Source organism: Panulirus ornatus, chromosome 20, assembly GCF_036320965.1.
Source record: "Panulirus ornatus isolate Po-2019 chromosome 20, ASM3632096v1, whole genome shotgun sequence".
NCBI lineage: Eukaryota > Metazoa > Arthropoda > Malacostraca > Decapoda > Palinuridae > Panulirus > Panulirus ornatus.
Window position 1 is genome coordinate 75,986,616 of NC_092243.1, and position 15,221 is coordinate 76,001,836.

The 15,221-nt window shown below is 42.1% G+C and overlaps 1 protein-coding gene across 1 annotated transcript; it reads left to right on the forward strand.

Moving 5' to 3' along the window:
* The first annotated feature begins 1,682 nt into the window (after positions 1–1,682).
* Positions 1,683–15,215, forward strand: LOC139755762 (uncharacterized). The gene is given in 14 exon segments (XM_071674388.1): positions 1,683–1,764; positions 1,878–1,959; positions 2,142–2,316; positions 4,150–4,212; positions 4,214–5,447; positions 5,941–6,060; positions 6,063–6,154; positions 6,261–6,488; positions 8,473–8,780; positions 9,141–9,207; positions 9,469–9,597; positions 13,732–13,779; positions 14,286–14,337; positions 15,193–15,215. Coding segments are annotated over 14 exon segments (2,703 nt in total).
* The last annotated feature ends 6 nt before the right edge of the window (positions 15,216–15,221 follow it).

Consider the following 15,221-nt stretch of genomic DNA (forward strand, 5'->3'; position numbering starts at 1 on the left):
TAGCAGCACTATTGTGCGGTAAAGCAAAGGCATAATGAATGTTCAACATGTTCGAATTGCGACGGAGTACGTAACATGGCATGTCAGTGCTTACGGCAGGGCGGGTAATCAGCAAATTGTTATCAGGGGTTCTGAAAAGCCAATGCGACAATAAACCAAAGATTAAGGAGTTCTTTCGAGCATTAAGAGCTCAATACGACGCTTGAGACAAAAGCCTAACAACTCTGATGGTATAAGCAGCCGCCTGGTTGATGTGGACATTGGCTAATGACGTTACTGGATGAAGCGCCAAATGCGAGATAGAGGCATGAGGAGACATTCAGCCTGTCTTATGAAGCCCTTCATCTTCTCGTCGCTGTGAGTACGTGAACGTAGTTCAGATATCATGAATGACGTAACGTAAACAGGTCTGAGTGATGAACAACATTGGCCTGAAGTCTTGTGAGACGCCTTACTTGCTAAATAACTTTACTTCCAACAAGTCTGAGTTTTCTCAAGTTTGTAACAAAGTTTTACTTAAGTTTTGTGACCAGTGATAAGTTATGAATGTTAAGTTTTGTGTTAAGTAAAAGTGACGAAGTGGTAGTATAATAATCTATCGGAAATCTTTTATTTGTAAGATCATAACTAGAATCAAAGGTTATGAATACCTTATCAAATTGTAAGTTTTAGTTCAGTTTGCATAGTATATGAATAATTCAGAATATCGCGGTTATCAATTTCTACTCCTTGAATTTCCAACACGTAATGCTCAGCAAAAGAAATTGTGGTTAAGATAGGCATAAATCTTTTTCTAGCGTAATCACAAAAATGAATGAATTTCGTTATGTACAGAAGATTTTTATTTTTTATTCTCTCTCTCTCTCTCTCTCTCTCTCTCTCTCTCTCTCTCTCTCTCTCTCTCTCTCTCTCTCTCTCTCTCTTTCGTCATCGTTTGTTTACCCTAGTGCATTTCTTGGTGTTGCTATTGCATCTTTAACATTCATTTTCTAACATCTTACATTTGAAAAATCTTTGGGAATAATTTTAACATGTAAGCAAACGTTTTTATGTTAAGGTGTTACCTTTTTATATTCTCACATTCCTTCTAATTATTGACGATGTTCATTACTTTCTTTGTTTTTATTAGTTTTGTTTGTGGCGACTTAGTTACCTATTTTCTTAGTCATTCAAGTTAGTTTTAACTGTACACTGGATCCTCTTCAACCCTCTTGTTTGGTTCTCATTTCTAGACAGAATTAATCTGTTCTTTGAATCAACTCATACATCTCTTCATCTGTATGAACATCAAGATGTTTGTCGGAAATCCTTGGTAAAGTCTCTTTGGCACGTGTGGGCAACTGTGGCGATGTGTGGGTAGTGGGGTGGTGGCCTGACTTGGAGGGAGAGACAAGTCCGGTCTCGACTGTTGGTCAGAGATGTTTGATAAACTCTGGAGAGGGACTTAGTGCTCGAGGGGGACCAGTGAATTATGGGCATATTGGCTATGGATGATATATAGGCCAGAGCGTGAGTATACGAGGGTCAGAGCCAAAGGCTGTAGTGTTAGAGATGCAGAAGAGGAGGAATAGGACGTTTTATATATATAGTGAGTCACTAAGGAGCTGAGCCAAGCTAGGATGCGGCACAGGACCTGAGCTAAATGGGTTAGCAACTAGGCTAATGCACAGGACTTGTGCTGAATGGGCCAAGCTAGGCTGAACACAGAGCCTAGTGTAAAACAGGCCAAGCCTAGGATAAAGAACGGAGCATCAAGCATCCAGAGTAGGAACTTATGAAAGGCAAGTTTATGAGACTGAACTACAGAAGACAAAATGCACAAAAATCTAGGAACGAAAAATAGAGATGCACTCTTGATTTTCGACCGTTTCCGACAGAGCTGTGGTTGGATCGTGTGAGGCCTGTGATCGCCCACCGTTGGCAGTTCCAGCTGCTCAAGACTACGTTGAGAGCCTACAGGTGAGTACTGACTCTTCTCTGAGAGTCTTTTATGATAACTGCTTACGGCGGAACGCTTTAGTTTTCACTGCCTTTTTTTCTTTCTCTTGTTTCTCTTTCTTTACATCCTCACATTTGTCCCATACCTTCATTCTATGTATCCTCCGTTCTTCCTCCCACTTCTTCGGCATCACCTGCCTCAGGTGGTATCACATATGCTTCACCTACGACCACCTGGAGCACCTATACAACACCTTCGTTGACGGGGAGCTGGTCTACGAGCTGACCTACGACGTGGGTCGGCCAGTCTACGGCGACTACGCTTTGCTCGGCCAGCACATAGAAGTCCAGAGGAGCTTCAGCGGCAACCTATCACAGGTGAGGGATACTTGGTGCTCATCCCAAAGTCACTGTGGTCAGTCGTTCCTAAACTAAATGTCAAAGCGCTTTCTTTACGAGACTGTAGAATGATGTAGGGCGTAAGGCTGGGAATGGTTCTCAAATCGTATGTATGTAATCCTACTTTTAAATCAAAATCTTGAGTTAGTATATTTTTACGAAAGCTTTTGTAATCTTTTAGATTTTTTTTTCTCTTAAAATAGTTAAAGTTCTGCAGAGGTTCTGCATGAGTTGTAGAAATTCCGTGTGTTCTGGAATGGATTTTAAGGGGACTGAAATGATAAGCCTAGGTCTGGTTGGAGTACTGCAAACAGCAGTCTCTGTGAGCATGCGAGAAAACGATCCTAGTTCTTAGGGTTCTGGCAGTGTTGAAATTCTGTCAAAACACTTTTCTTCGGGTGAATCAAGTTTCATGAGCTCGCTCAAAAGACTGATAAAGCTTACTTCTCAAAAAGAATAAAAAGATAACTTCATTTTTCTTTAAACACTTAAGCACTTTAAACACTTAAATCTTGGTCTCAGCTACTTCAACATTAATTCTGAGTTTTTCTCCTACCTGTCCTCCAACCCACGCTATCGGATGTTGTTTTTTAAGAAATATTACCGTCAGATATGATGTATAGTTTGTCGTTAAACTTTCATAAAAAGTATGCTTTCTTCCTCTGGCGGAAGCTTAGTTCTCTTGAAAGCTGTGACGAAGCTTAGTTCCTCAAGGGTCTTGTCAGAGTAACGGGGAAAATTCTGGCATCTCAGGATTTCTGGGGTTTTAGGATAGACTTAATGACTACCTAAGAGATTTTCAACTTCATATTCAAGAGTGAACACAGTTTGGTACAGTAAGCCCTGAACCTTATTGTCATTACTCAGAGATTAATGTGTCTTATCTATAAACAAAAGTGTATGAAATTTCTAGACTATGATGTAATGATGCTTCTTAACCTTTCCTACGCATTTTCACTCGCCGCAAACATTTCAAAGGTTTAACATCTCATATTTGACATATTTTGCGACGGGTATAGAGAATCCGGTATGAGATCATTTTTTTTTAGTTCATTACACTGGAAATATGATTTCAGAACACCATAAAACGTCAAGTATTGGGTTTTGTTAAAAAAAAATTTTGTGTTTATCAATCTAAAGGGCAAAACCATTTCTTTGTACTCAGTCCGTTATTCTGCCGATAACGACGGCGTTTGTCCAGCTATTTTCTTTTTCCGAAATAATAATTTTTTCCACAAAGTAGTTGTGCTGAAGAGGAGCTTTATACTTCGATGAGTGAACCATGGACCTGACACAACCATTATCTATAAGATGTCAGAGAACAGAAGGTGTTACCAGCTGTCCATATAAGCAATAAACAAAATGATTCAATGCGATGAATTAGTAAACATGGCACCTATGTCCTCGACGCTGGCACAAAAACGTGTGTATACAGTCGTCTCGTATACTTTCGTTATACAACAGTGGGAAAAATAGTAAATCATTCGCGATTCTAAATGCCTTATTCATGTACACGAAAAAGCCGCGAGGTATGATTATCAATATATTTCAAAGGAAGGTCGTGATTACAATACAATATTGTAATCAAGTTCTATAATCAGCTGAGTGTGTGTGTGTGTGTGTGTGTGTGTGTGTGTGTGTGTGTGTTGTAACAGCTATCATGTGGCGTCATAGATAGGTAAGGTTAGTTAGACAATGAATATATGATTTAGAATCACAACACATAGGCTTATGGGAATTTGCAAAGAGCATCAGGCATTTTTACATAATCGTCTTCACTGAACCTGTCATGCAATTACCTTATGTCCGCAGGTCAACGTCTGGGACTATGTGCTGAGCGAGGAGACGATAGCCGAGATGGCTGCCTGCCAGAATCGACCCTCAGGGTAACTACGTCTCCTGGCAGGGCGGGTGGAAGCTCTCCAACCTCACGGAGTACCACGTCCCTCTCCAGTACTTCTGCCAGAAGACTTCAGACTCCACATACTTTTGGTTCCCGAAAACGCCGTATACCTTTGGATTCTATATCTGTGAGGCTCTGGGTGCTCACCTGCCTCTCCCGATTACCATGGATGATGTGCATAGAATATATCACCTCTCAGCTCAGGCTTGGCCCGACGAGAATATCTTATGCAGGAAAAGATTCTGGGTTGCCATAACTGACGCCCAGGACCAGGGCACCTGGGTCACTCACTACGACAACGCCATCGCTCCAACTCCTGCCTGGAAGGACGGCGAACCCAATGGTATATTCTACGAGGACTGCGTCCAGATTGAACCCAGAGGCGTGGCAGATGTAAACTGCCTCACTAACCTTAAGTGTGCTGTGTGTGAGTTTCCCGAGCTCCAGATTTTCTCTCTCCTGGGGACCTGTGAAGCAGAGCTCCGTAACGTCTACTTTATCGCCTACCAGGAGGAGCTGGGAGGTCTTATGTTCAAAGGATACGGTGAGTACCATATCCGCAAAGAGGGCGAGGAATGGCTGTGGGTCAGTGTGAGGAAAAACGAGACTATGGCTAGACTAGATGTCAATGCTCCTCATGACATGCCCATGGGACGTCGCGTCTGGCATCTTGAGACACCAGTTTGTGACCAGTTAGAAGGTACACGAACCTTGGTCTTGACCCCATGTCCATCAGACAGCTACACTTGTGATGATGCCACATGTATCCCCCTCGAGAATCGCTGCGACCTCAAGTACGACTGTCTTGACCGGAGCGACGAGGCTGACTGTCAACTTATCGGCAAACCCGAAGACTACAAGAATGACCTGCCACCCAGACTCGGTAATAAAAGAGACGCCTTGAGTTTACCAGTAATGCTACAGATGAGTATCGAGTCCATTACTGTCTACACGACAGAAATGACGATGCAGCTGTCATACCAGATGCAGATGACTTGGTTCGACAACCGCCTCACCTTCCGCAACCTGAAGACTAACGACAGCCTCAACAAGGTGCCCCTCAATAGCATGATGGAGCTGTGGTCGCCCATCGTCGGATTCATCAACACGGAGGGACACCAGCACACAACGGTGGATGTAGAGGCATCGCTGCACCTCCAGCGGCTGCAGCCACCTTCAGGAAGGGACAACAGCGCCCCCGGGGAAGGTAGGACTCCGTATACTATGCATAATATGAAAGGTTCTTCGGGTACAATGTCCCTTCACAGATATAAGCAATGGATGGCTTGTCTGATGGGTTGTGTGTGACGCAGAGTGACGGACTAACACATTAAGTTCAAATGCCTCGCAAATGTCTTGTGTAATGGGCCTGCACCTTGTCCCGGACCTTAGTCTGGATGAGGTAGCGTATGAGGGGCCGCTTGCGACTCGTTTTCACAGTACATTTCACTTGTAAGATTTCCCAGTTGACTGGTCCCCTCCGTCCCTCACCTTTCACTGGCCACTCTTGAATAATCTTCTCCTGGTTTATAGCTGGGTAGATGTTCTCTTATTCACGTGGGTTTCACATTTCAGTATGTAGTATGAATTTTGCTCTTAGAGATCTTTCTTAGTGGATTACAAAACACAAAGAACATCTTCACTCTGAAATGATGTTACCAGTTGATCTTCACTCGGACCTTTCATAATTCTTCTGCTAGTGGAGCTGTTCCCTGGGGAAGAGAACCCCTTGACCATCACGAGGAAGTACAGCACCACCTTCGTCTGTGACTTCAACTTGGTGCTGTACCCGTTCGACGAGCAGCACTGTGACATGCACCTCCGATGCTCTCGGCCTCTAAGAACTACCTCATGTTCGACGATGCGGCCACCTCCGCTGCCTACTATGGGAGTGAACTTCTACTGGAGTATCAGGTTCGTGGTTGATTGTTATCAAGGAGGTACATGAGGTATGTTGCAATGGGTTTATTCAGTGTCATCTTATAGTCAAATCTTAAAATTTTTCCTGCCTTTTCTGCAGCTTAAGCAACCCAGACTATTGTACGACAACAGCCAAGAGTTCAGCGAGATGAGGGTTCGGATCCCCCTGCAGCGGAGAGCGGGTTATGCCATCCTGAACATCTATACACCCTCCCTGATCCTGCTCGTGATCAGCTACGTGAGCCTCTTCTTCCGTCCACACATCTTCGAGGTTCGGGTCATGACAACTCTGACCTCGCTGCTCGTGATGGCTACACTGTTCACACAGGTGAAGGAGACCAATATGTGTGGTGGAAGTCATATGTGTCTTTGTGTGTGTGTGTGTGTGTGTGTGTGTGTGTGTGTGTGTGTGAGGCGCCGCCTCTCCAGGTGTGAGGGGGAACACTGCACGGGAAATGTTACTTTACTTTGACCTAAACCAACCACCATTAGCCAGTATGGTCAAACGTAATAACCTATGAGAATGTGACATAATCATTTCATTTCCATTTTTGGTTGAGTGAATTTGGTTAAGTGTTCACCGCAGTAAGAATTAGGAAGAACAGAGGTGAACATTGCACTCAATCAGTTAGTGCCGTGCTTATATACGACCTCTCGTATCACGACATACAACCTCAAATGTGTAACTACCTCACATACTAGCTGGCCATACCTTTAAAACAAACTCATACATTTGATTAATACCTTACAAAGTGATGTAAAGTCAGCCATTACCATGTATACATACTATACTCTATAATATAAAGCCTGCCTATAAGGCATATATGGCCACTATCTTAAGTGTAATCATCTTTGATACAGGGATAGTTAATCTCCTCCCAGACGTGCAGCTAGCCACCAGCTTCGTATATAAGCCTGATAATTATGGTCTTTTATGTAACCTCTTATTTCTCAGTATAAATCATCTATACACATATGTATAGATAACCACTGTCTTATACAATCTCAGATGTACACTTGGGTATTGTCTATTGTATCAATGTTTTGAACAATACAACCCAAGCATTAATCATCATAACATTTGGCATAAATAGAAAGGAATTGAAACAGCAATAAACCACAGTGGTTGTGGGGGAGAATCAACACTCATAACTTCGTGTGGTGAGAGTGGAAAGACATGTCAATGCTCCAAAGAGCAAGACTTACAAACTGTCATTGTGATTAAGGAGACGCAAATTAGGTCAATCGTGGATATGACGAGATGCATTAAGCGTCTGTTCTTCAACTGATGACTGTTGCTGCTTTCCTCAACCACGTCAACTCACATTTGCTCGTCAAGATCAATGTGAAGATCATTACAATTTACTGGTCTAAAAATCTGGTAACTCGTGTTGACCAACATAAACAGTGACCTCAGAAGTTGGTGATCCCGTGTGTCAAATTATCTTTATCTCTGTCTTGAACATTATCATCGAGATTGTCATTTCTAGTGGGTGTTAAATCTCTTTTCGCCGTGGGTAGGTTTGTCAACTGATTTCCGTACATTAGGGCACTACAGAGTCAACCCGAGTCGGGGCTGCGCCCGGAGTTTGTGGAATGAGCTTCACCTTACATTGATACCTGTGTGGTTTATCCTTCTCACTGTCATCAGAGTTCATCACAGACTTCCAGCAGCTGGTCATAATATCTTTCAGCATCTAGTGTTTGTACTGGGTAGGGACTAAAAACTAGTCCTGTTATCATTTTCATAAGAAGATTATCTTTAATTTTCTAGCAAAACTGATGTCAGTAATAATGGCAGGATCAGCACAGGACTAACACGAGCTAACAAGGAGCAAGACACTACATCAATCCCCCCCCCGTCACTGTTATATAGTGTGTACGCTGGAAAATCGTCTATTCGGTGATGATGTATTGATTCAATGATGTTAAGAATTACCCACGTTACCCTCAGTGGTAAATATAATATCAGTATTATTCACACGCTTATCAAGTATCCCGTTGTGCCACCAGATAACTGAATGCATCTAACCCACGCTCTCTTTTCGTAATATGAACAGAGGAACCAACCACAAACTCGTCTCTCGTCCTGACTGATCTATAAAGTCACTAATGAATCTCTCTCTCTCTCTCTCTCTCTCTCTCCTCGTATTCGTCACTTGCTCATTCATTACACATTTTCCACACGGGTTTCACCCCTTTCCTTCCTCTGGGCACCTCAGTCCCTCTCCTCACCCTCTGGGTTGCTCATCCTCCCTCACGCCCCTTCCAGCTACAACTGGTGGGTCAGTCATTCTCTCCCTCACCACCAGGTCTCCGCGTCGCTGCCCAAGACCTCGTACTTCAAGATGGTGGACGTGTGGCTCCTCTTCTGCATCGTGATGAGCTTCATTATCATCATCTTCCACGCCATCATCGACAACTCCCTAGGGGACGCCATCCCCGGGCTGGCCGCCTCTTCCCTCCCCGTTCCGACGAAGGTGCTGCCGTTCTCCCCAGAAAGCCCGACCTCCCCCAGCAACAAGAGTTACACAAACATCAACAAGACGACCAAAAGACTCATTAGTGCCTCTCGTCTGAGCCTCATCGTCCTCGTTATCCTCTTCAACCTGATCTACTGGTCATATATCTTTGGTTAACGTCTGGCCCTTTTACCTGTGAGGTAGAGTCCCATTTACTTGCGAGATTGTGTTATTCATCTAATAAGTTGGTTGTGTATCACTGAGGATCTTGGTTGCCTCTGATCCAGTGAAATTGTGAGGAAATGGTAGACTATACTTGATCCATCGGTCTTGAGAGAACTTTCCCTGTATCTTGTTACTCTGCCGTGTGACTCTGCTGCTCAGACTGATGTCTTCTGCTGAACTCAACACCTGGCATTAACATCCAGTCCCCCTTCACCTGCCTTCTGATCTCCATCACGATAACCTTCATTGAGCGTATCTCTTATGGTTTAAAGCTGCGAGTCTTTGGTTTATAGTTGTGAGTCTTTGGTTTATGCCCGGGAGTCAGTGTTCAGTATGTGTGATCTGAAGCTCAGTGATCATGTTGGACAGTTTCAAGTCATCAGTAGATGTCTGCTGTAGTGAGGACGTCCAGGCGTTTTATGTTGAGGTTATGAGCATCATTCTTGAGCCGTTTGGTGTTGGGGTCGTCTGTGAAGACCATCTTGAGCAACACAGTCTACATACACCATATTCATTGTTCCATTGTATATCATTGATGATACTTTGTGTTCTATGTTCCAGATTACGTTTAGTATTATGTTCTATGTTACACAGATTAGTATTGTGTAATGTGTTCCACAGATGACGTTTAATATTGTGTTCTATGTATTTTGTATGTGTCACTGTCAACAGTGCAGATCTAATGTCAGCAGTCTAAGTTCTCCACAGATAATATGGTACTGGTCATCGTCCTCTGCTCCATTCACCAAAGTGAGTGTCAAAGTCTCCACAGACGAGGCTACCAATGAGGTTCCACACACCCTTCTGTATGGTGTACAGACTTTGATCACAGTCCAACATTCCCTGGTCAACCTGTGGCTCAAACCTCTGGTCTACATGTATGTCTAAGTTTTTCACTTTCATCCACTACCATGTATACATCCTTCACCTCGTTAAAGTCTTTCATATTCCGTAAAATTTCAGTTTTGCTTAGTTTTGAGTGATCCTTAGCCCTAAGTTTTTTTGATAACTGCTCCGTACTCTTAGGCATAGCGTCAAATGCGTCATAACTCAAAATGTGAATAACTTTTTCTGATGTTAAGTTCAGCATAATCATTACTGAATTTGATATACTCCATAATCCAGAATTGTTGCCAAATATCTCATTATCATATGATGAAGTGTAGTGATCATGGTACACAATTATACCTAAAATAATCAGAGTCGTATGTGCTGCCTCTACATACGCACAGTTTAGAAGGAACAGTCAAATGATACACAGAAAATGAGAACAAATGACCACATCCTGTCGTTCATATGACAGATTTTTCGAACGACTCGTTTCTCCTGGCAAATGACTTGAAATCTAGATTTCGTTATGACTCTACGATAAGCAAATACGCATTTAGCATTAGGGATGATCATCATTTACTTCCCGTGACGTCAACGCCCACGTCAATATAACTGTAAATACAATTAACTAATTGCATGAGACGTAACGAAACCTACCGTCACTGAATGATTCAGTCCCCCATGGCCCTGTGAGGGACTAAGTTCAATGAACAAAGAACATGGATGTAGAAGAAATTTCATTTGGGGTGCCTATTATAAATCTATACAAGACTCTTACTCTTCCATTCTACGTTCAACGAGGCAGTCTAACGCTACATAATATAACTACAGATTCAACTATGTAACATGAGGGACGCTTGTTGTATCATAACACAGATCACTGGTGCCAACAATAATAATGTCTGATCAACCAAGAAAAGATTACTTATTACTTATCATGACTACAATGTGGCCTCCAAATTCAACAATGTCTTGGCTTCAGTAAGAACAAAGCTGTCTTAAGAAATGCGAGACACACTGATATCAGCAACAATCTCAATGTACACATTTCCTATACATTATACTTATGGAGCGTAGAGGACAACAATGTAGCAGCAATGATAATAATAAAAACCAATGGGGAGAAAAATTCAATGAGCCTTGATGAAATGAAGTTGTAGATGAGATAAATAACGTGACATCACAGGACACGAGGGGGCGACAAGTCTCATAACCTCAGCAAATACAGACCAGTGTTGAAGTGGTCACTGCCGGCGAGGATACTTGGAAATGCTCGGTCCAGGAAGGATGGCTTGACGCCTTTTCATCCAGGACAACATTCTGGATCTTAGAACCAGTTCAATCTTGCGTCAAACTCAGCGTCAACACAACGGCAATTATCCCACTGAATTTTGTATCAAACAGCGTCAACACAACGGCGATTATCCCACTGAATTTTTTGTTGATCTTCATCAAACCCTTGATACACTGAATCACTCAAATTTCATCCATGAACAACTATATCTCACTCGACGAAAAATACCGACACATTACTTCAGCAGATGGTATTTCAACACCCCAGCCAGAGGGCGTGGGACTGACTCTATCCGTTGATAATACAACACTGAGCCCCTCACGCAAGAATCCAGCCCCTTCATCAACATATATTCATTAAACTTGAATTCATAAAGTGACGATTGAGTGACTGGATTAACACATAGACTGGAGTAACACTACTAAGATTATAATGTGGATTAATTTCCTTTCGCTGTTGACTATTGGATTATTTCAATATGCAAAGTGAATGAGACGCTGATTGAAAATGAATAAGAAAGTGACTTTGCCGCTCATATAAAGACTCTCTTATACGATGGGACAAGTTGCCAAGTACAGTAGTGGAAATTTCGTGGGCCTTTAGGTAGCTTTAAACGAAGGTTGGATGTGTTGATGGGTTCAGGAGGCTGGTTGTAGGGTGGACAGACTCAGGACCTGCCTAACATGGGCCAATAGCTATGCTTCTTGCAGTGTCCTCAGTTCTTATGCTCTTATGTTCATCCTCCAAAAACTATTATACTAACAGTCGACTGCTTTATCACTGACCTTCCCTTCCGACATAACTTGTCTACTTTGGGGTTATCAATGTAACGTCACTGAAAACATATCCTGACTGAAAAAGACAGACATTGAGATTCTACCCAACTCAAAATATAGGAAATATATTGGCTTTGTGGATATCATAATCTGTACATCATATTTTGATCCCACTAACTACCGACTTCACGAAAATTATATACACACTTTCTCACCTTCAGACAAAACCTACAATCATTTAAGTAAGAAACTCTTTGATTAAAATCTTACATAACTAACTCGATGACGCAATGTAATGTACGACTATAGTATCACTGATAAGATATCTCACACATACATGGGTTTACAGTAACTCATAATAGCTCGTTGGGTCACTCATAAACGTTTGTGGGGGCGTCCGTGTACGAGTAACTAACTCATTATGTGACTAACGCATGACTGACAAACATAATCCTTTCTTACTTTATCACATCAACGTCACAGTTCTGCCGTGTGTATGGGTGTGTGGACTCTCCGTCCAGAGAGAGGGTTGCACACACACACACACACACACACACACACACACACACACACACACTGAGTTTGGTAAAGTGTGTGGAAGAAGAAAGTTAAGAGTAAATGTGAATAAGAGCAAGGTTATTAGGTACAGTAGGGTTGAGGGTCAAGTCAATTGGGAGGTGAGTTTGAATGGAGAAAAACTGGAGGAAGTGAAGTGTTTTAGATATCTGGGAGTGGATCTGGCAGCGGATGGAACCATGGAAGCGGAAGTGGATCATAGGGTGGGGGAGGGGGCGAAAATTCTGGGGGCCTTGAAGAATGTGTGGAAGTCGAGAACATTATCTCGGAAAGCAAAAATGGGTATGTTTGAAGGAATAGTGGTTCCAACAATGTTGTATGGTTGCGAGGCGTGGGCTATGGATAGAGTTGTGCGCAGGAGGATGGATGTGCTGGAAATGAGATGTTTGAGGACAATGTGTGGTGTGAGGTGGTTTGATCGAGTGAGTAACGTAAGGGTAAGAGAGATGTGTGGAAATAAAAAGAGCGTGGTTGAGAGAGCAGAGGAGGTGTTTTGAAGTGGTTTGGGCACATGGAGAGAATGAGTGAGGAAAGATTGACCAAGAGGATATATGTGTCGGAGGTGGAGGGAACGAGGAGAAGAGGGAGACCAAATTGGAGGTGGAAAGATGGAGTGAAAAAGATTTTGTGTGATCGGGGCCTGAACATGCAGGAGGGTGAAAGGAGGGCAAGGAATAGAGTGAATTGGAGCGATGTGGTATACCGGGGTTGACGTGCTGTCAGTGGATTGAATCAAGGCATGTGAAGCGTCTGGGGTAAACCTTGGAAAGCTGTGTAGGTATGTATATTTGCGTGTGTGGACGTATGTATATACATGTGTAGGGGGGGGGGGGGTTGGGCCATTTCTTTCGTCTGTTTCCTTGCGCTACCTCGCAAACGCGGGAGACAGCGACAGTGTATAATAAGAAAAAAAAAATATATATATATATATATATGTCACTGAAAGTCGATATTTCTTTATACAGATGATTTCTATAAAATGACAAGAAACGTAGCAAGTAAAATAATGAATCAATTCACTTATCAACACGCAATAATGAACAAAAAAACAAAAAACTCTGGCTTAGAATGGAATACTTAGCAATCCTATTTTTTCCTTCTTAAGGTTATAATCTAGAAGCAGATGATGATGATCGTGTTATGACTGATTCCTTTGTCTCACAACTTAACGACTTAACCTTAATTACACCACTCTGGACATGGATTACATGTCCTTAGCTTTAAGGAAAAGTCGAACAAACATAAAGCAGTTTAGATGCAAATCTGCCTGGAACCAGTTGCGTCCAATGGAACCAACATAGCTGGACAACTTGTAAACTTCACATACCATGTAAACAGATTAATAATTCATTATATCGTCCTAACCATGTGAACACTTTTCTCAATATGTGACCTTTGGTGATATAGACACACTTGGCTGCTGCCTTCCAAGCTTTGACTCAGCTTGAACCTAAGGTAAAGTCTAGAAACAAGAACGTAACACTTCTTAGCTACAGTAAAATACTACTTAACAAGTTATAGGTAAAACTAAAATATACATCCTATCATTCTTAACATAAATTTACTCACATGACTGTTGTGTCTCCATCACCTCGAAGGCTCCCTCTATGTAAATAAAAGTACACTATGAAAAGCAACTCTACAAAACTATGAAAAGCCAGTGGTATCAAACAAGAAATGAAACTCATAAATATCACATAACCTATGACATATTTCAGTCACTGAAGCCCACACTCCCTGGATCTTTTGTGAACTCTGCATCCTCTTCTTTGACCAGCTTATGATATACATGTAAAATAAAATGTATTATTGTATAAATGTTTCATGATCCTACTTGGAGCTCAAGTGATGATCATCCTTACTTTGGTGTCGAATTGATGTCGTTTGATTATTAAAAGTCCTTCTTGACTATAGTCTGAGGTCAAATAGTGCAATACCGTTTTCTCTATATTGACCGACAGGGCTTCGGCAAAACACTGGAAGGCGGTATTCGTGTTACTTACTGCATGGAAGGTTAGTGAAAAGACTCTAGATAAGTTCTTCGTGAGCTGGGGGACGACCAAGAACCATCGTCAGCTCCAGCAGTCACAACCATTGCAAGGAAGAGCTTCTGAAAGAACAAGATAAGATGTCTTTATTGTCAAATTGTAAACATGATTCAAAATGAAATTCTTTGTGGCTAGGAGCTTAATTTAAGGTAAAAAGTTATAAGAATTGTAAAATGAAGATTATAAAGCATCACATAAAAGAAGGTTAGAGGTAAAACTCCTATAAAAAGGTGTGTGTGGGGGGGGGGAGACGAAGTTGTGAAGTTACAAACTGGAGATCAAGGTCTAGTGTTCCTTCCTGCAAATAGAAACAAGCTACTACCTCAGTGGAAGGTATACTATACACCTCTAACCCTACCTACATCATTCGCGTGGGGAACCAGCTGTAATAATGTATAGGATAAATGAGGTGACCCATTCGCTCGATCAGCTGTGTGGTGGGGGTCAGCCATGGTGTATGACTTTCTGCTTTTAGGCAAGCTTACAGTGTGGGTCAGTGAAGACTCTTACTCAGCTGCCGGCCTGGAGCGGAGTAATATTTCCCCAGAGTTGGTTCCACTATGGTATGGAGTTGATGGCCGACTGATATAGTCAGCATCATTTGATGTTTTGTTTATAATGCCATGGTGAAGAGCCGTCTCAGTCACCTTTATTATTATACAGCAAAAGGTTATTAATGTTCATAATAACTATATGGTACTTTTAAGCCAAAAAGATTTAGTAACTAACCATCAAGTTATACCCAAAAAGGTATTAGATGCTCTGTGCTATAGTGACTACCAGAAATAAAGGATTGTATCAAATACCTTTGGTCCCACAGATGGCGCCATCTGTGCCCAATAGATAAGA